The sequence below is a fragment of the Ochotona princeps genome, chromosome 28 (assembly GCF_030435755.1).
Source record: "Ochotona princeps isolate mOchPri1 chromosome 28, mOchPri1.hap1, whole genome shotgun sequence".
NCBI lineage: Eukaryota > Metazoa > Chordata > Mammalia > Lagomorpha > Ochotonidae > Ochotona > Ochotona princeps.
This window is the reverse complement of record NC_080859.1, coordinates 8,114,952-8,133,328: the sequence shown is the minus strand read 5'-3', so window position 1 is coordinate 8,133,328 and position 18,377 is coordinate 8,114,952. Positions and strand designations below refer to the sequence as shown.

Below are 18,377 nucleotides of genomic sequence, written 5' to 3'. Positions count from 1 at the left end.
TCCTTCTGTTTTTGCCTTTCCAATAAATATACATTTTTTTAATAATTACAAAATAGTCAGGAAACACTGTTACACCCCAAATACACTGTCTTCATACTGTGGTCTCTAATAGTTTAAACACAAAAGCATACTTACTTGTACGAGCTTGTACTTGCTCTTCTAATGTAGCGTTGAGTAGCTGAATGAACATGGACTCTGATCTTTCTGGCTCATCATCATCCAAAATTGGAATATTTATAGTTGCCTCACTCTGATTGGCTCCAAAAAGAGCAAATCCAGAGGCCGACACATAGTCCTTTCCTTGAGTTGCGCTGGCTATGTTAGGTGAGGAATAAGGTGGTTTTTCTGTATCATCCAGTGTTGCATAGCGAACTCTGACTTTCCCCATGTGACCTTTCAACCTGATGATAGACAAGGTGACATTCTGGGTTGCTTCCTCAACTTTCATAGGTCTGTTTGCCTCTGAAAAGACGAAGACGCCATAAGGATCATCACTAGCCCAAACTGTGAGCGTGGCATTTGTGTGGCTTCCCAGGGACCCACTGGAGACACTGATGAGAGACACAGAGAATGCCTTATCCAACTCTGGCTCGTCGTCTGGCAGCACCTCCACAGTGATATTGGCACTTCTCTGCCCAATGTCAAAAGTGACATTGCCAGAGGTGAAGGCAAGATCAGCATCAGGATCAGAGTCTATGCTCCAATGCAAAGTCACCGGAGACAGAGCTCCGTGGCTTCTCATCACCTAAAAAGAAAAAAAGCACTGAGAATAAATGATTTTAGGAAGAAGAAAACCATTGACCTACAAGGTGACAAATGTGTAAAAACAATGAATTTAATTTTAAGTCAGCGTGTGCTCAGGATTTATTACTGAAGGTGGGGCCACAGCATAGCCTCCTTTGAAGACCCTTTGTGTTCAGAATGGAGAGTGTTCGGGCCAATGTCATGGATAAGTAGACTAAGCTGCTCCACTTGCAGTGCTGGCATCCCACACTCCCATGCAGCCACCGGTTTGTCCTGGCTGCCCCACTACACATCTAGTTCCCTGCTTTTATGTAAATTTAAATACTTTAACATTACCAAAAATAAGTCCTAAGGTAATAGCTGTTTTGCACACATCAAAAGTTATCTCAAAGTAAAATTAGCTAGCAATTGTAGGAAGTTTAGCCTTTTCTGTTAACTAAATCTTTGAAAAACAATGAATTACTTTCATTGGAAAGGCAGATCTACAGAGAGGAGGAAAGAGGAAGATGCTCCATCTGTTGATTCGCTCCAAGTGGCCTCAACAGCCAGTGCTGAGCTGATCCGAAGCCAAGAGCCAGGAGTTCTTCCAGGTCTCCCACACAGTGCAGGGTCCCAAGGCTTTGGCCCATCCTCAACTGTTTTCCCAGGCCATAAGCAGGGAGCTGGATGGGAAGTGAAGTTAGAACTGCCAGGATTAGAACCAGCACCCATATGGGATCCCAGTGGATGCAAGGCGAGGACGTTAGCTGCTAGGTTACTGTCCCAGGCCCTCTGTTAATTCATTTCTTTCCCGAGTTACAAGTTGTTCTTTCCAGAGTTGCTCAATTTCTTCCAGAATAGCTTCTTGATAAGCTCCACAATTAAACAGGTTATATTTGAGGTATTTCCTCATTAGTATAAGGTTTGGGAGAGCATCCTCCAAGCCCCTTTAAGTTACTGGAGAATAGAATTTTTCTTCGTTTCTGCTATAACAAAGTAGAATATATGTACACACAAAATCATCCCAGATAGATTATTACCATGTTGTTTCAGATTTTCTCAGTCTGAAAAACACAGGGTTAGACTGCACTTGGCCCACTGATATTAGACCTGGCCCTGGAACTTGCTTTGACCATAGAAGTATGAGTACAGGCATGGAAATCACTGCAAGAAGCTCAAAGAGTTAGATTGTAGTGTTTTTGTTTTTGTTTTTCTCTTGGGAAAAATGATGCCATCGTATAATTCATGAGCCCGTGATGAATTCAACTAGAGAAAAGATTTGGAATGAACCAAACTGAAATAAAAAACATCGAAACACATGGGATACAACCAAAAAAGCAAACAATCAAAGAACAGTATGGATTGGACTATTGGAGCTATATTTTCCATGTTGGTTTCCTTATATAAGAAAATACATGGTATTCTTTTGTGATACCCTATATTGGCCATCCCTGCTTATTTTCATGAAGACAGAAGCATTCTTACAATATAGCCCCTTTGACTACCCCTAGTGACTGAGTATCAGAGTTCCCTTAACAGCTTTCTGGGATGCACACTAGGAGTGAAAATTCCTACTTTATTGTATTAAGTCATTTTCATTTCAGACATGTTCTTCAGCACACTGTATGAAAAGAAATGTAGGATAAATATTACTAAGTATAATTCACTATATCCCATTATGAATCAGAAGTCCTCTTAATGACAAAATAAACCCAAATGCATAACTGACCTAGATAAATGCCAAACAGCTAATTTAACCTTTCAAACCACTAATTTATATTGCCTGTGCCAAAAGACTCAGTCATTTCCACCTACAGAGAAAAGATACATATATTCTTACAACTTCGTAAAGCATTAAGAAAAATTAAAAGAGAAGGTATCAAGCAATGAAAAGATTAAAACACTCACATTTAATGTAACAGTGCTGTGTCCATCTTCTGGTTCAGTTCCACTAATGAAGAGAGACTCGGAACTAAATTCAAACACGCCATGAGCATGGTCAGAGGCCGCAATTGTCACTAGAATTTGTGAAGCCACTCCTAGACTGGCTGCTTAAACAAGTTCCAATAAATGGGGAAAAAAATGTTAATCAGTAATTTATAAGCCAAAGGCAAAGCCAAGGGGCGTTTTGAGAAAAGTGCTTCCATTCATGGGAGACACTCTCATTTGTTTTAGAAGGAAAGGCAGACACACGTGGTTGCCACCCATTTTCATGCCTTTATGACATTCCTCTGCTTTGGCACCAATGGGACACACAAGTGGTGCACAAGCCCTTGGAGATGAATAAGGAAAACTTGCTTTTCCTTTTCTGTATGAAAGAGAACATTCTTCCACCCGCAGGATGTGAGGAAGGTCTCCCACGGCCTTTACTGACCTCTGGAGAACAGGAGCCCAAATCACTCCAACATTTATGAAACCAAAGCTTCCCTACAGTTTGTCACTTGAAAGAAAACACCTTTCATTCCCAGCGTGCACTTATTCCAGTCCCTATTTTTCACCAGACGTTAGCACAGGTCTATTTCTTTCTCAAAACAATCCAATCCCCTAACTAACGATGCAAACATCTAAGAAATGCATTCAATTATGTCACATGAATGTCTGAGAAGAAAACAATTTTAAGTAACTGAATAATTACAGTTTTACATGAGACAAAGCTGCAAAGAATGAGATAGATGGGAACATGAGTTCAGGCATTCAAAAAGTGTAACACGAAAAAGTTCTGTAAGACTTCGCTTCAAGGCGGAAATATCCTAAGCATTCTCTTCATATGTGCAAGAAAGCATGTGGGTTAAATGCCAATACATGAATCACAAAATCCTTCATTTTTTAAGATCCTTTCTACTAATGACTTTCCTCATTGACTTTCTAATTTTCTGTTCCTATTTATTTTTATTAAATGCTACATTTAAGCCCATGATCTTTTTGATATGCAAAGTCATGTATTAACATAAAAACAAATGTCCTCAATTGTTTAGGTGGTAAAACCAATGCAAAGTATTTAACTTCGGTAGGTTCACACCAGAAGGATGTGACAGTGACTTGGTCATTTTTAGCTGGGGAACTGAAGTATAGGGGGGGAAACTTCATTAAATTGCTTACATAATTGAAAAGGTCAATAAACTAAAGTATGTCAAGGATCTACACATTTTAAGTGTCAGTAAAGGGATAGTAGTGCCATCTATTTAAAGTAGTTAAAGTTAAATTGGTGCATCATAAATGACCTTGAAAAGCTGCTTACCAAGTTTCCGAATAGTTGGAAGAAAGAATTCCACGTCCCCATCACCACTACCACTGCCATCACCCCTAAAGCGTTCGGCTACTTGATAAAGAGACACAACCCACACAACACACATTGACACAAGAAAATGGAGAGTTCTTAGAAAAAAAGCAAAGAAAGTCAAGTAATCTTCAACCAATGACATACATTCTTCCCTAGAATACCTACCTATAGAATCATACCAATAACAAGTTATCGTTTATCAAAAACTCACTCATTCATAGTTTGCCAAAAGTGTTTCCTGAACCAACTGATCTGTTTCATTTACACCAATTTCATTGCTAAATTTTCATTAGTTACAGCAGTGCAAGTAGCCTCCTAACACTTGAAACATTTATAAAATATTTTGTGTTTATAAAATCACAATCATTATAAAGCCAACACCATCATTAATGTCTCTCCATCAACATATTCAACCCCCTACATATTTATTCCTTTCAAACTTGACAAAAGTCATGATCAAATGTGCCCTAAACAAATAGTCTAAAAATTCTGCTTGGCCCCTTCCATGAGAGATGTCGGCTGTGAAACCTTCAAGGGTCACTAAATCTGTTCACTTCTCAGTTTATTCACCTATAAAAGATTGATACCTTATACAGAGCTGAGTGAATATACAAGACGAGGGGAAAGCCGAGGATAAAAAACTAAGAACCTTGGCAGTCTAAGTACTATAATAAAGACAAAGTAGTTGTAACAAGGTATCTTACATCCTTAGTATTTCAACTATCTTCAAAGACAGGAAGGCAGCAGGGATGGCAATAGAGAAAGAGAGAAAGTAAAGCAACATCTATTGGTGCTTCTAACAATACCCTTGAATATTAAGCTGAGTTCAGATAGGCCCTGCTCCCATTTTATACCTTGAAAGGAGCACTTTACAGAATCTAGCACCTCAAGTCATCTGAAAATCTTAAAAGGCAAAATGGGTTTCCAATAACTATCCAGCAGAGGGCTTTGCTCCTGTCTTATTCACAAGTAAAAGATGTAATTTTCAGCAACAGAATTGAGTCTAGTTCCAGCAGCATGAAACATCTACCCAAGCTGTGGCTACCACACCTCATCCCTTAAGCCATCAAAGATTAGCTTCGTATACCTTTTTTTAATCTTTCAGGATAGAGTTCAGGGATTTCTCCTTCCACTTTTTCCACTCCCCTTATCACCTCACACATAGTCTTTCCCTATGTTACAATAGTATAGTTAGTCCATCATACACCTTTCACACATTGTGCACAGTCCCTAGGCCCTGGTTCTTTAGTTTGGGCCCGTGTCTTCATTCCCTTTTTTATCACAGCTTTCTGGCACTTTTGCTAAGAAACTAAGAAAATCATATTCATTTGAGCACCAATCATGCATTGCTCTGCTCAGTGTCTCAAACATTTGATATCCATTTATAAACTAATCTAAGACAACAGTCACTAGCATTTCCTGTTATGCTTTCTGTCACAGGTGATACAAGGGGCAGCTTGTGTGGAGTACATAGCCAATGCCAAGTTAGTTACATGCTTGCACCTGCCACACCAACAAGATGGGGCATGCAGTGCACTGACTGCTCTCCGCATTCCAAGCTGTGGTTTGGTTTGTTCATGTTCCTGTTCCCAACCATTGGTTTTATCTTCTCTACATTTCTCAACTTGGCATACTCACTTCAAAGTCTCACATTAAACAGACACATTTGATGCAGCCATTCTAGCCCATCCTTCCCTTTGGAGGACTTATAATGATAATACTACTACTAGGTTTTATAATGTACAGACCAAGGAATTCCTTAACAGCTCTCACTTTCTTATACTTCTAAAGGTAATAGAGTGAATATCACATATTCTTTTGTTGGCATGGTGTCAGAAGTGGTCACATGTATTCTATTAATACTTCCCTAGCATTTGATTATCAACCACGTTAAGTCTGCAAATAAATGCTACTACTCCTACATGGGCTAACTAATATTTTTTTTTCACATGGATGACTTTTCCCAATAAATACATCTTGAGTCCAAAAAGTTTGCTAATTGGTACTTTCTGAATACTAGAACAGAGGATATCATTTTGTTAATTGGTTTTTGTTGACAGCTGTCTCAAAATAAATTATCTAGAAGGACTTTATTTGTTTTACACGCAGTTAGCTCTAATAGAGCTACTGTAAGAGTTGGAAAAGCAAGACAACTTTAAGCGCATCCATTTGACATCATAATTTGATTTAATGTAAATCAGTATTTGATTTGAAAAAGCATATCTGTTTTAGAAAAAGGTCAATGAGCAATAAGTGGGGCAGTGCAGTAGGTGACATTCACATAATAAAATGCTACTTAGAACTAAGCAATCCTCATAGAAGTGTATCAAATGAAATTATAAATTGAATATTAATTTATAAAAGGCTCAAAACTATGCAAATATTTTTGGCCAAAAAAAAAAAGACTGTAAGAAGTTGTCTAGCATTAATCTAAAAAAATGAACTTTCAGGCTTTCTCCAACAGCCACCGACTGACCCTTTGAAAGATATCAGTATGGTTAATTCACAGAGTACATCATCATCAAGGTGGGCAGATGTTAGTCTTACCTCCTCCCTCCAAGTTTAACAACTCAACTTTAAAAGACTTCTCCAATTCAGGAACAGAATTGTCAGTGATGTTGACAGAAATGTACTTGTATCTTTCTCCTGGCTGAAATTCTAACATACCAGCAACACTCTGAAATACAAATCAAAGATGTGTCCATTAGAATTATACTGTTTGTAAGTCTACAAAACTGTATGTTTTCCATGCCTCAGGTTGCTTGAAATAGCAGAAGCAGAAGCAAAAGTGACCAGATGTCACTGAATTAAAATAGTGGATAATTCACAACATAAATTCTAAGTAAACATTTTAAAGCTAGAATTAACAGATTATTTGTTCATCAAAACAGTAGTCAAGGAAAAATGAATCCTCATGTTTGACATCCATCAATTCCTAAAGATTTCAGTGGTGACAGCACTTTCCTTAAGCAAGTACATTTAAGGCAATTGAGAAACCAACAGCATTTTCATTCCCAGAATCTCTCCAAGCAATATTTCCTATTAGTCCATTAGGCATCATCTTCCCTTGATTGATCCTTCCTTGATTATAATCAGTTATCAACTATAACATACGTCGCCCTTCAGAAAAGTGGTCGAAGCAGTTATCTAAAAATCAGAATAATCTTTCTCCCATTATTTTATGCAAGTATTTTTCCCTCAAGTTAGAAAAATCAAAACTATAAAATTTAGTTCTGTAAGTGTTTGCCTGTAAGAACAATATTTCATCTTGTATAACTACCAAGAGATATTAAAGGTAAGTTGAGGAAACCAAGTACCAGTTCACTTGATCAGTATTTGCCAAACCCACACCAGCTTAAATATCATTTCAGTTGTGCCGGCTTAAAAAACAGATTACATTTTTTTAACTCCAGGGGGAACATTCTAGATGTAATATTAACTATATAATAAAGTAATTGAACCAGAATCCTAGCCATTCTACTTTCAGAAACATGTCTTGGTTCTGTGTTTCATGATATCACACACTCCCATCATTCTCACTGCCTTTCTAACTTATGCTTGTCAAGGTCAATCGTCAGTTTTGACATTTTACTTATGGTTGCCAAAAACCACACATCAGGCTCTACAGAACTTCTGTCCAGAATGGGCTAAGACACCCTAGACTTGTAATACTAAATATGCACTCTCCACTTCCAAATTTGTATCTCCCACCTTTAGTATCCAGATTTACATTGCACATTTTGAAATTTCTCCTACCATTTTGCCAGCATAAAATTCTGGATCTTCCTTTGCAACTGTACCTTATCCAATGCTCTGCACAGCACTAAAATGTTGCCTACACCAGAAACCAAAAAGTCCTTGTGAATACCCCTTCTACTTTATTATGCTCACTACACAATCCTCAAGTGTATCTTAATCCCTGAATATTTGAGCTTACCTATTTATTTTTTCACATAGTCTTTATAGCTTTAGGCTAAGACATCTGCTCTACACAACAGTCATTTCCTGGATTGTACCTTCTAATGCATTTTCCACTGTTCAGCCTGGTGAGCTTCTAGAAATGTTTTAATACCTTATGATTGATTTAAAAAAACAGAAAAAGCAAGAATACAGCAGGATTCCTAAGATACTGAATAGTCCAGTCCCTGTCTACCTCGTCCTCTGATAGCACATCCAGTGGTCCACATTCCAAAGGCACTCCTTCTGGTACCTGTGCTCTTGGCTACCTGGGGACCTCCCCTCACACTATGTTACCCATCTCCAGCAGCTGCCTTGCTTTCATTAACTTTTCTCTTTCAACTTCAGAAGCAGGCATAAAGCTAACAAAGCCATCCTCCACTACCCAGAGACAACCCTTAGCCACCTGTGCTTTTAACCAGTGCTTTGCTCTTCTTCCACAAAGCTGGGAGCCAGTCTGGAGGGTGGGGATCACCACTCAGCAGAATAAGAGCAATGATGTGTGAAATACAGTGGTCTCCTCTTAGGAGATGACCTTTCCCCCCCTCTTTCTACCTGGAACACTCATATAAGCGCCCCCCCACACACACACACACATACTTCTTACACAGACCAAGGAAGAATGCAAAATGAGACGGAATAAAGGAAACAAACACAAGCAAATGGAAGTGTTCCAACTGGCACAGCACCTCTGACAGCTCTCAGGAAAGTGTTAAGAGTAGACGTTTTATCAAGATTGGCAATTCCCAGGGTAGAAGCTACAGACCTTCAATGGGAAGACTCAAGTGTTTAAGAGATTGCAAAGGTAACAGCAAGGCAAAACGTGAAGTCTTAAGAAATGTGGCATATCAACAGCATTAAAGACAGTGTCAGTGGCAATAAATACACGCCTTATCCAAGAAAGAGGGTGAGAAAGAAAGAGCTAGAAAAACTTGGCTAACTAGATGATTAAATTGAGCTCAATCAGCCAAGCTTTCTAAGGATTGAAAAGTATATGCAATTACTAACCACTACCATTCAGTGGTTGTTTCAGGCAGAAGAGGAAAATATAACAGATTCATAGGAAAACAAAAATTCAAACAAATGCATAAGACAGCCTTCTTGGGAAGGACAGCTGAGGGAATATCAAACATGTATCTCTTCAATGTTTCACATGAGTGTTGGTGAGAACAAGCATCATAGGTTACTGTATGCACCGCCCCCTGACCCAAGAACCACATGCATAAAAGACTCGCCATTGCCATCTAACCTCAGGGTGACCCTGTCCAGCATGAGCCATCCCTACAGATAAGGAAACTGGGATACAGAAAAAATAGGTAAGCCTCCCCAGATCATACATCATCCATGAGAACCCAAGTCTGTCCAGTCCCAAATTCCTGACCCTTTTGTGATTATGCTGAAGTACTACACTACTTGTCATACAGAAAAGTGGGAACTACAACAGGACATGAGCATAGATTTCACTGCAATTGCCATTCTGCTTGTTGAATGAACCTTAGATGATGTAAGATTAAAAAATTAGCAATTTCAAGTATATCTGACAAAATTCTGTAAGATTCAAACAAGAGGAAGGAATCCTTGGTTCAAGTCCAAGACACAAGTGAAATCAGTATGGTAGCTACTTAAATCTCAGGATTCAAACAGGCAAGGCACCTTAGTAAGCACTGATTTAAAAGGCCAGAAAGTCAGCAGTGCTACTTGATGCTCCATCCTCCAGAAGGACTGTGATCGTTTGACCAGGGCAGTAACAGATTCAAAAGGTGGCGAGGGGTTGGGGAGGCTCACCTGGTAATCCCCCGGACTGGATGCTGTCTCTGACACAGTCCTGAATTCCACAGACACAGTCCCCAGGAGGCCTTGTGCCCGGACGACCAGTAGTCTGACCTGCCCGTCCTCCTCTTGCACGGTGACGTGTGGTACGCTGGTGGCAGGCAGACTCCTGGCATCCTCAGGATGAGGTGGCTGCCCGGTGGAGAACTGCAGCAGCCCTGCAGGGACACAGCGCAGGAAAACCATTGCTGACTGCCCATGAACTTCTTAGCATCTGGAGCAATCCTACACAATCATCTGTCACCAGGAAAACCTAATTTTTTATTTGAAAGATATCTGGGGGGAATCCCATATACGAGTTCACTCCCCCAAATGCCTGCAATAGCCAGGCTGGAATAGACCAAAGCTAGGGAACCCGAGACCAGTCTCCATCAATTGCATTGCATTGCAGGTCTCCAACTTGAGCGTCAGAGACCCAACCACTTGCACAATCACAACTGCCAGCAACCAGAGGCAGCATTTCATGACTCGAGCACTCCAAAATGGGATGAAGGCATTGAAAGAACCATCTTTCTTACAATGTTTTTTATTTTTGTGCATTTCAGGTAGACAGAGAAAAAAGAGCAAGTACTCCCCAAATACCCTAACAAAGGATGGGTCAAGCCAAAGCCAACAGCCAGAACTCCATCCCTTACCTCATTTGGTGGAAGGGACCCAAAAGCCTCAGCTACCACATGTTGAACCCCAGGATACAACAGCGACAAGCTGGATCAGAGGTAGAGCAGCTGGGACTTGAACCAGCACTCAGATATGGGTTTGTAGGCCCTGAAGTGGCAGTTTAACCCACTGAGACATAAAACCTATGTGAACAACTCCCCGACCAGGTCAAATTTTCAAGAACTTTATATTTTGGGATGGGTTTCAGCATAACACTTTTCACACAAAATGTTTATATGGTTTGGCAATGTTACAATTTAGAATAACATTCCTTGTCTTTTTTTTAGATTGTGTATTCCTCAAAAATCTGATTATATAAACAAAATTCACATCTGCATACAGGATCACATCACTTAAAAGGGACTTTGAGCGGGTGGGAAACTGGGTGGGGCTTCTCCCTCAATATCCCCCTTTACCTCAGATACATGAAGGAAACAATATGGACATAAAAGTCTTACCCACTTCCCTATAGCCCCTGAACCTTTATACCGTAATTAACTATGTAAAGATTGTCAAGCACATAATAAAAAATGGGAAAAAAAACCTGCTGCATTTAAATAATCAATAAAAGGAGTACAGATATTTTTAAATGCATATTTTCAAGTATTTGTCATGTATAACCGGTCTAATTCGTGCTCTAACTTACAGCAGAACTGAAGTTAGAACCTCATCAACGTTTGTAACAATTCTTCCTAGAATTTAACCGTGGAACCAGAGTTGACTCTTAGGTTTCCTCTTTCCCCCTTCAAGTGATGCTTTTTGCTTATCCTCAGGCAAGAAACAACGTTTCAACACAGAAAATATCCTTTACAGGGGAACCGTGCTGGTTCCCCAACTATGGAAACTGATTTTTCAACATTCCATAAAAATAACAATGTGATAACTTCTTCGCTTTGAGTCTTAATATAAACTACATTAAATATTTCAGATGTGAACATAACCATCCTTTTTAAATTACAGAACATTACGGTCATAAATAATCATAAATGGTTTCATCTCATAGACTTCTGCAAAGCTTCCAAACATGGACTACTAAATCTCAGAAATCTATCACTTTACTTCCTGTCATGGGCACTTGAGCAGCAAACAGCAGCGTAGAAACTAAGGAGCTCAGAAGTTCAAGGTTCTGAGTTTCACTTTGCATTTACACAAAGTCACTGAAAAGGCTTTTTATGACACCAAGCACCCCGGGAGGAGAGGAGTGGGTTACCGTATGGCTGGTCACTGGCCTTGACCATGACATCCGTAGTCTCCTTTTCGGGATCAATACTGGCACCACTGGTGGGAGTTGAACCCATTGATCCATCTCCCGGAATTGCAGAAATCAGAGTCACACGAAAATACTCATTCAGCTCAGGAGTATCATCATCAAGAACATGTATATTCAGGACCTGGAAATGTCAACACGCAGAGGCATCAGGCAGTGGGAAGACACCAATGACGCCAGAGAGAAAACAAACAGCCTGTAGGAAGAGCCGGAAGAGAGACTGCTAGGCTGCAGACCTCTAGAACATATTAGGAAATATAAAAGCTCATTGTCCAGTTTGATCAGCTGTCACTATACACATGTATGGAAACACTACATTGTGCCTCCTAAAAATGTCCTAGAACTACATGTTTGAAATAATTGAATGAAAAAAGTAAGAGTATTTCAAGTTACTATCTAACATTATGTGAACAGATTTGAACATTACACACACACACAAATAAAGATCTTAGATTAATTCCTTAAGCAATAATGGATGCTGCTATTATCTAAATGGCTGTGTTATAGCAGTCTACCCCCAACTCCTGCTCCCACAAATCCCTTCGGTGATGGTCAGCCTCAGAGATGAACAGATTAGGAGACGGGGACTTTGGGATATAATCAGATCTTCAAAGTGGAGCCCTTATGAATGGCATTAGTGCACTTGGAAGGAAGCCTGAGGCAGGCAGGTGTGCAGCATAGTGGGTAAGACATCCCTTGGACAATCCGACTACTAGTTCACAGCCCCAGCACTTGCTTTCAATTCTAGTTTCCTGCTGCCAGGATGCAGTGGTGACAGCCGACTCCACTGGGAGATTTGCGCCACTTTCTGGCTCTCGGCTCATCCTGGTCCAGCTCTGGCAACTAGAGGGAATGTACCAACGAATGGCACATCTTTCTGTGTGTGTATGCACACATGGGTCTGCCTTTTAAATACAATATATAATCAATCATTTAAATGGGACAGGCCTTATTACTCCTCCAAACCATGTTAGGACATAGTAAAAAGACACTGCATCTATAAAACAGAAAACACTGACTCCACAAACATGGATTCACTGAATACTTTGATGTCAGACTGTCTACTCAATGCCACTGTGAGCAATAGCTTTATAGTGCTCATAAATTACCCAGTCTAAGGTATTCTATTTAAGCAATTTGCCAGACTAAGGCAAGTAGTAACCAGTCACATCTTGTAAAAGTATCCTAGTCACGTCACATGATATTTGATCTATAAAATATACACTCATGTACCAAAGACAGCCGTATTATCAGCCTCATAGCAGACATGCCCTAACATGATATAATAGTGGAGAGGCAAGAAAGGGCAGCATACACACATCCAAAGCCTGTTCAGGAAAGCCCAACATGCCCAGTCTTGGGATTTTACAAAGAAGATTCACAACAAACATTAGCACTCTGGAATTAACTACCAACTAAAAAAACATTAAGTACTAACAACCCACTCACATTTTACAAAAGCTCAGTCAAAATTTTAACTGAAAAGCAACCCCCCTTCTTTTAACACAGCTACTTAGGATATTTCAAGCCAAAGCCATTGGCCAGGTAGAGAGGCAGGAAGGGGGATGGCAGGCAGAGGGATGCACTGACACTACAGCCTGAGAAGGTCAAACTGGTGAGCAGCCAGGACAGACTGGAGATCACCATGAACATGGATCTCCTTCCCAGCAAAGAATGAGCATCTACTGAAAAACCCAAAGTGGGGGATTGACAAAACGCAAGTTCTGATTCAGAGCAAGGACAATAGCAGAACAGACGAAGCAGAGCAAGCAGAGAAGCAAGAGGAAAGATAGGGGGTAACCACCAAACACTATGGTTTTGAACCATCACAGGGAGTAAAAGATTAAGGACAAAGATGGATTTCAGGTTTCTCTGATGACAGCAGGTGCAGGCTGGAGGCTCCTGTAGGCTGCAGAGAGAGGGACCTGCAACCAACTCAAAACCCAAATGCAAGCTCCAAACACTGGCCACTGGACCCAAAAGCACCTGGAGAGCTCTTTGTAGCCAATGTGGCTTTCTAGAGATTTCACAAGTCAGAGGTCGAATGTTATCTGTGACATTTTGTTTCCTTCTTCCTCCAACCTATCAATATTTGGTTGTTGCTCTTCAGTTGGAATTGTTTAAACTTGAGTATTATCAACTTTCAGTTAACCTTTAGATTTCTAAAAAATTTTGTACAAGGTTGTTGATTATTGTTTGCAAGTCTAAACTGGCTACATTTCCCTAGTAATTTACAAGCTACTGGCATTTCTTAAGAGAATCTTTAAAAATGCTTACTTTTATTTGAAAGGCAAAAACAAGAGACTCCATTTCCTTGTTTGTGAACTACCTATTCAGAAGCGTAATGCAGTTTAGTCCAAAGTTGTTATTTAAAATTGACACTGGAGGTCATTTTTACTTCTGAATTTAAAAAAATTACCTCATTTCTCCAAATGTAAAGTGAATAAAATGAGGTTATAATTTTTAGAACTATCTATTGTCTGACTGGAAGAATACCATTAAAAGCCTGTTTCACTTTGCATCAGTAATAACAAAGTTCACTTAAACACTGGCAAGCTGTATCACATTTATACACTGAGATTAAAGAACAGATAAAATTCTAACACCTCACTCAAAGTACTCAATTGTTCTTTGTGTAAATTTTTAAAATGTCTTCTACCATGATACCAATCTAAACTCCCAAATATTGTACATTGCCTAAACAGCCAGATGCCACAAAGAAATTCTACTGCAAACCCCTCAGGAAAAGCTTTTCAGGAAGCTTTCCACGACTCCAAGGTGGCCAGGTTTACCTCCGATCTCTGCCAAGGATGGAATGTAATAGTTCCACTGGCATTGGCAAAATCATCCACAAGGTAAGGCATGCCATTGGCTTCGATCTGCGAGATGGTATAAGACACATACACGTAGCCCAGGGCTCCCCTAGTGCGCTCGACCACACAGGAAACCGTGGATCCCTCCTCTGCCACCTGAAACACAACAGCAGTCGTGTCAACACCTGTTGACAGCAGTGATAAAACCACAATGAACGCAAAATCCTTCCAGCTGAGCTTCACAAGTTTCTACCTCTTGAAAGAGATTTAACAATCTGTACATTTGCTCAGGTTTGGGGCTGTTAAGGTATATTTCCCATTATTTTCTGATTTGTAAGGATAAATAATTATCCTGTGTACACACAACAGTTTCATCAACGCCTGCTATGTGCCCACCTCATGGTGATGCAGATTACTTTGAATAGAGAACTGCACAGTACTTCTCTCCATTCCACTAACAGGGTCCATTGGGAACTTGCTTTGGCTTGGTCTGTGTGACTTGCTGTTCATTCAGCAGGAACACGTTGCTAGACAAGTGCTAGTCAGGAAGAGCTCACACTGAAAACCATGGCTAACCTCCCCCTAGCATCACATTCTTGCTGGCCACGTGGTGAGGGAGAAGAGCCTGGCTGACCGGCAGCAGAGCCACAGCCGACCTGTTGCCTATCCAGGTCCTACTCAGTGCTGCCTCCCTGTGGTGGATTCACATGCCTCTTCCTCCCAAGCATTGCCCTGTCCCCTGAGTGCTAATATTCCATCAGTATTGGTAACTGCTTAAGCCCTCAGGCAGGCATTTGATCAGATTCTGTCTTAGCTTTAGTTATTCGGTGGGGACAGTAAGTCTGTTTCTAATGAAGGAACTCTGAGTACCAGTTTTCCAAAATTCTGAAGTGTTTCATTTGGAAACATTTGCACAGGTATCAATAACTTGGGGATGATATCCACATTTAAATGTTTCATACACCCAACATGCTTAGCTTAGATGTAATTTCATATGTTTTTGGAACATTTACACCCACAGTAGGTCAATAATCAACTCAGATTTGGGTAGGAGCATCCTGTGCCATGGCTTAGGAAGCTCCTATCCCATAGTCCAGTGTCTCATTTGGGTCCTAGGTGCTCTGCTTTTGCTCCATTCTCCTGCTAGCCCTCCTTCAGCCACGGGGGAAGAAGGCAGCAGGGGAAGGGCTCAAGTACTATGATTTCTGTCACTCACATAGGAGACGGCTTGAGCTGGATTGCCTAGGTTCCTGGCTTTGGCCTGCCTTCCCCATCACTCTACTTTTCAAATAAAATTATGGAAAGTTTACTATTTAAATTTGAGACTTCAAGGCATTGAGGATTTTCTATTTTCAATTTATAGGAGTTGACTGTTGTATGGATAACAGATTATCAGAAAGATGCATAAAACTCAATGCAGAAGCTCAATGGTGAATATCTATATAAATAATTGTCATTATAGGTAAACATTTAAGTTGCAGATTTGTAGCAATTTCTCTCATCTATGATATTCTAGTTTTTACGTAAAACACCATTTGAAAATATCCCAGGACTGGCAAACCAAAGAGCTAAACAGACAATGCAATACTCCTGACAGGCATTCCAAGTTGTACAAATGAGCCCTATGGCCTGGGTACTTTAACACTATCCTTTCATGTTTTTCTTATGCATTTTGATTTAAATGCACATCCTCCTAGTCCTGTCAGAATCAAGTTACAGAGTCCTGTTCCCAGGTGTGGTGTTATGGACACCGAGCTGTTGCTGCTTAACACAACACCTGTGAAGTGGTTGGCACAAGGTCTCACCTTACAGAATGGGAAGCTAAGATGATTACGAGTCTGACATGTTAGGAAGAACTGATAAGGACAGTAGGAGCCTAATAAATCCCCCGGGCCAATAAGGAAGCCATTTACACCCAGCACAGAACAGTGTGATTACTTATGTTCCACAAGGAAAAAACTCAAAATATTTTGATGAAGTTTCAATAATAATCTTAACCAGCTTTGTATACACAGTAGACATGAAGATCCTAGAAATGGAATTAAAAGCTCAGTCCAGTGGAAAAATGTTAAAATCGTGCGACTTCAATATTTTCTGTGAACTTTTCGTAGATCCTCTATTATTCAATTTAGAGTACCTAATATCTTAATCAGTAGGCAATATCAATTACTTTCAATAGAATTGTTCATTCTTTGAAGTACGTCTACTTTAAAGCTCAGTGCTAAGGATCCATTTGCTAACTTACTGGAGCTGAGTCTATAGCAGGCTGTCAGGAGCTTCCTCTGGGTCTCACATGTGGGTACAGGGGACAATACCCCTGTCTTGACAATGCACCTCTGCTGCTTCTCTGGGGCACAAGCAGGAAGCTAAATTCAAGCACAGCAGCCGGTATCCGTGCTTGTGCTCCCACAGGATTCCAGATTCACAGGCAGAGGTTTAACCTGCCACTGCACCGGCCCCCACTTGCTATCACTCTTACAAGCTCCTTAAGGTCATTCGGTGAACTCCCAAGAGTCAAGCCATTGCAATTCCTATTTGAAACTGATTCTAGCCAGTTTCTGCAGACCTACCAGATAAGCCCAGTCCCAAACATATTCACCAACAATAAACTGTTTAATTCCAAGATTTCCCAAGCTCACTACTTACCTCTGGTATACATGCTCCAGTGAAACCAAATAAGCCATTGGCATTGTCGCTTTTTTGGATTATTAATCGTGCTGTAGCATTTTCTTCAGAAATGCGAGCTCCCCCATATGCAGAGACCAGCCTGAGAATAAAGGATTCTTCTCCTTCCTCTTCATTGTCATCTCGTGCAGAAACAATGAAGGATTTGTTGGTCTCTCCCTGTCTGAATTCCAGATATCCAGAAATGGGGTGCAGGTCACTCTTGGCCGGCTTGGCATGCAGTTCATACATTTCCTGTGACGTCAGTTTCCGTTCATAGGCCCTGACATCCTGCATCAGTCCTGTGAACCTGTCACTGCCATTCACTCCTGCCCCAATTCTCAGAACTCCTGGACCTGGAATGGAAGGGGAACTGAAATGCTACACCATTCGCAAGTATCCCAGCCTGAATCAAACCCATGAACCTGTTGCTGCTGTCCACTCCTGCCCTGGGTCTCAGAATTCCCAGACCTGGGACGGAAAGGGAGCAGAAATGCCATGTTGTTTGCAACTGTCCCAGCCTGAATGACAAGTGTGATTCAAGAAATGAGGATTTTATTGAAAAATATCTGTGGGTAAGTAATACTGGTTCGTAACCAGTATACAGATAAAGGCTATCTCCAATTGCGAATGTCAGAACAGTGAACCCATTTAATCCAATCACTGTGACTCAGATATGCTGAAGGGACTGGTTATTACATTCAAACTACATGGTAATAGTAGCTTCCATTAGTTTATCAAAGATCAGTCTGGACAGAAAAGGTAGCAAATATGTAATACACACACATACAAAGATGTGTATACATTAGGCCTTCAAAAGGTTTTGTTGAAAAATGAAATTAAAAACAAGCATTATTGGGCCAGGCATAGTAACCTAGTTGCCAAAGTCCTCACTTTGCATGCACCAGGATCCTACATGGGCACCAGTTCACGTCCCAGCTGCTCTACTTCCCATCCAGTTCCCTGCTTGTGGCCTGGGAAAACAGAATGGCCCAAAGGCATTGGTACCCTGCACCCACATGGAAGACTTGGAGGAAGCTCCTGGCTCGGGATCGGCTCAACTCCAGCTATTGCGGCCACTTGGGGAGTGAACCAATGGGCAGAGAAGTTCCTTCTGTCTCTCCTGAACTATGCAAATCCGCCTTCCCAATAATAAATATAAATAGAAGCATTACTAACAAATTTC

At 40.6% G+C, this 18,377-nt stretch overlaps 1 protein-coding gene across 1 annotated transcript in view; it reads right to left on the bottom strand.

Moving 5' to 3' along the window:
• Nucleotides 1-18,377, bottom strand: part of ADGRV1 (adhesion G protein-coupled receptor V1) — a 387,995-nt gene that overhangs the window by 329,238 nt on the left and 40,380 nt on the right. The window contains exons 21-28 of the mRNA XM_058656191.1: nt 17,174-17,547; nt 14,507-14,683; nt 11,658-11,838; nt 9,746-9,948; nt 6,551-6,680; nt 3,962-4,039; nt 2,632-2,771; nt 136-745 (exon numbers count right to left, since the gene is read on the bottom strand). Coding sequence (XP_058512174.1) covers nt 136-745; nt 2,632-2,771; nt 3,962-4,039; nt 6,551-6,680; nt 9,746-9,948; nt 11,658-11,838; nt 14,507-14,683; nt 17,174-17,547 — 1,893 coding nt within the window. The remainder of the gene's footprint in view (nt 1-135; nt 746-2,631; nt 2,772-3,961; nt 4,040-6,550; nt 6,681-9,745; nt 9,949-11,657; nt 11,839-14,506; nt 14,684-17,173; nt 17,548-18,377) is intronic.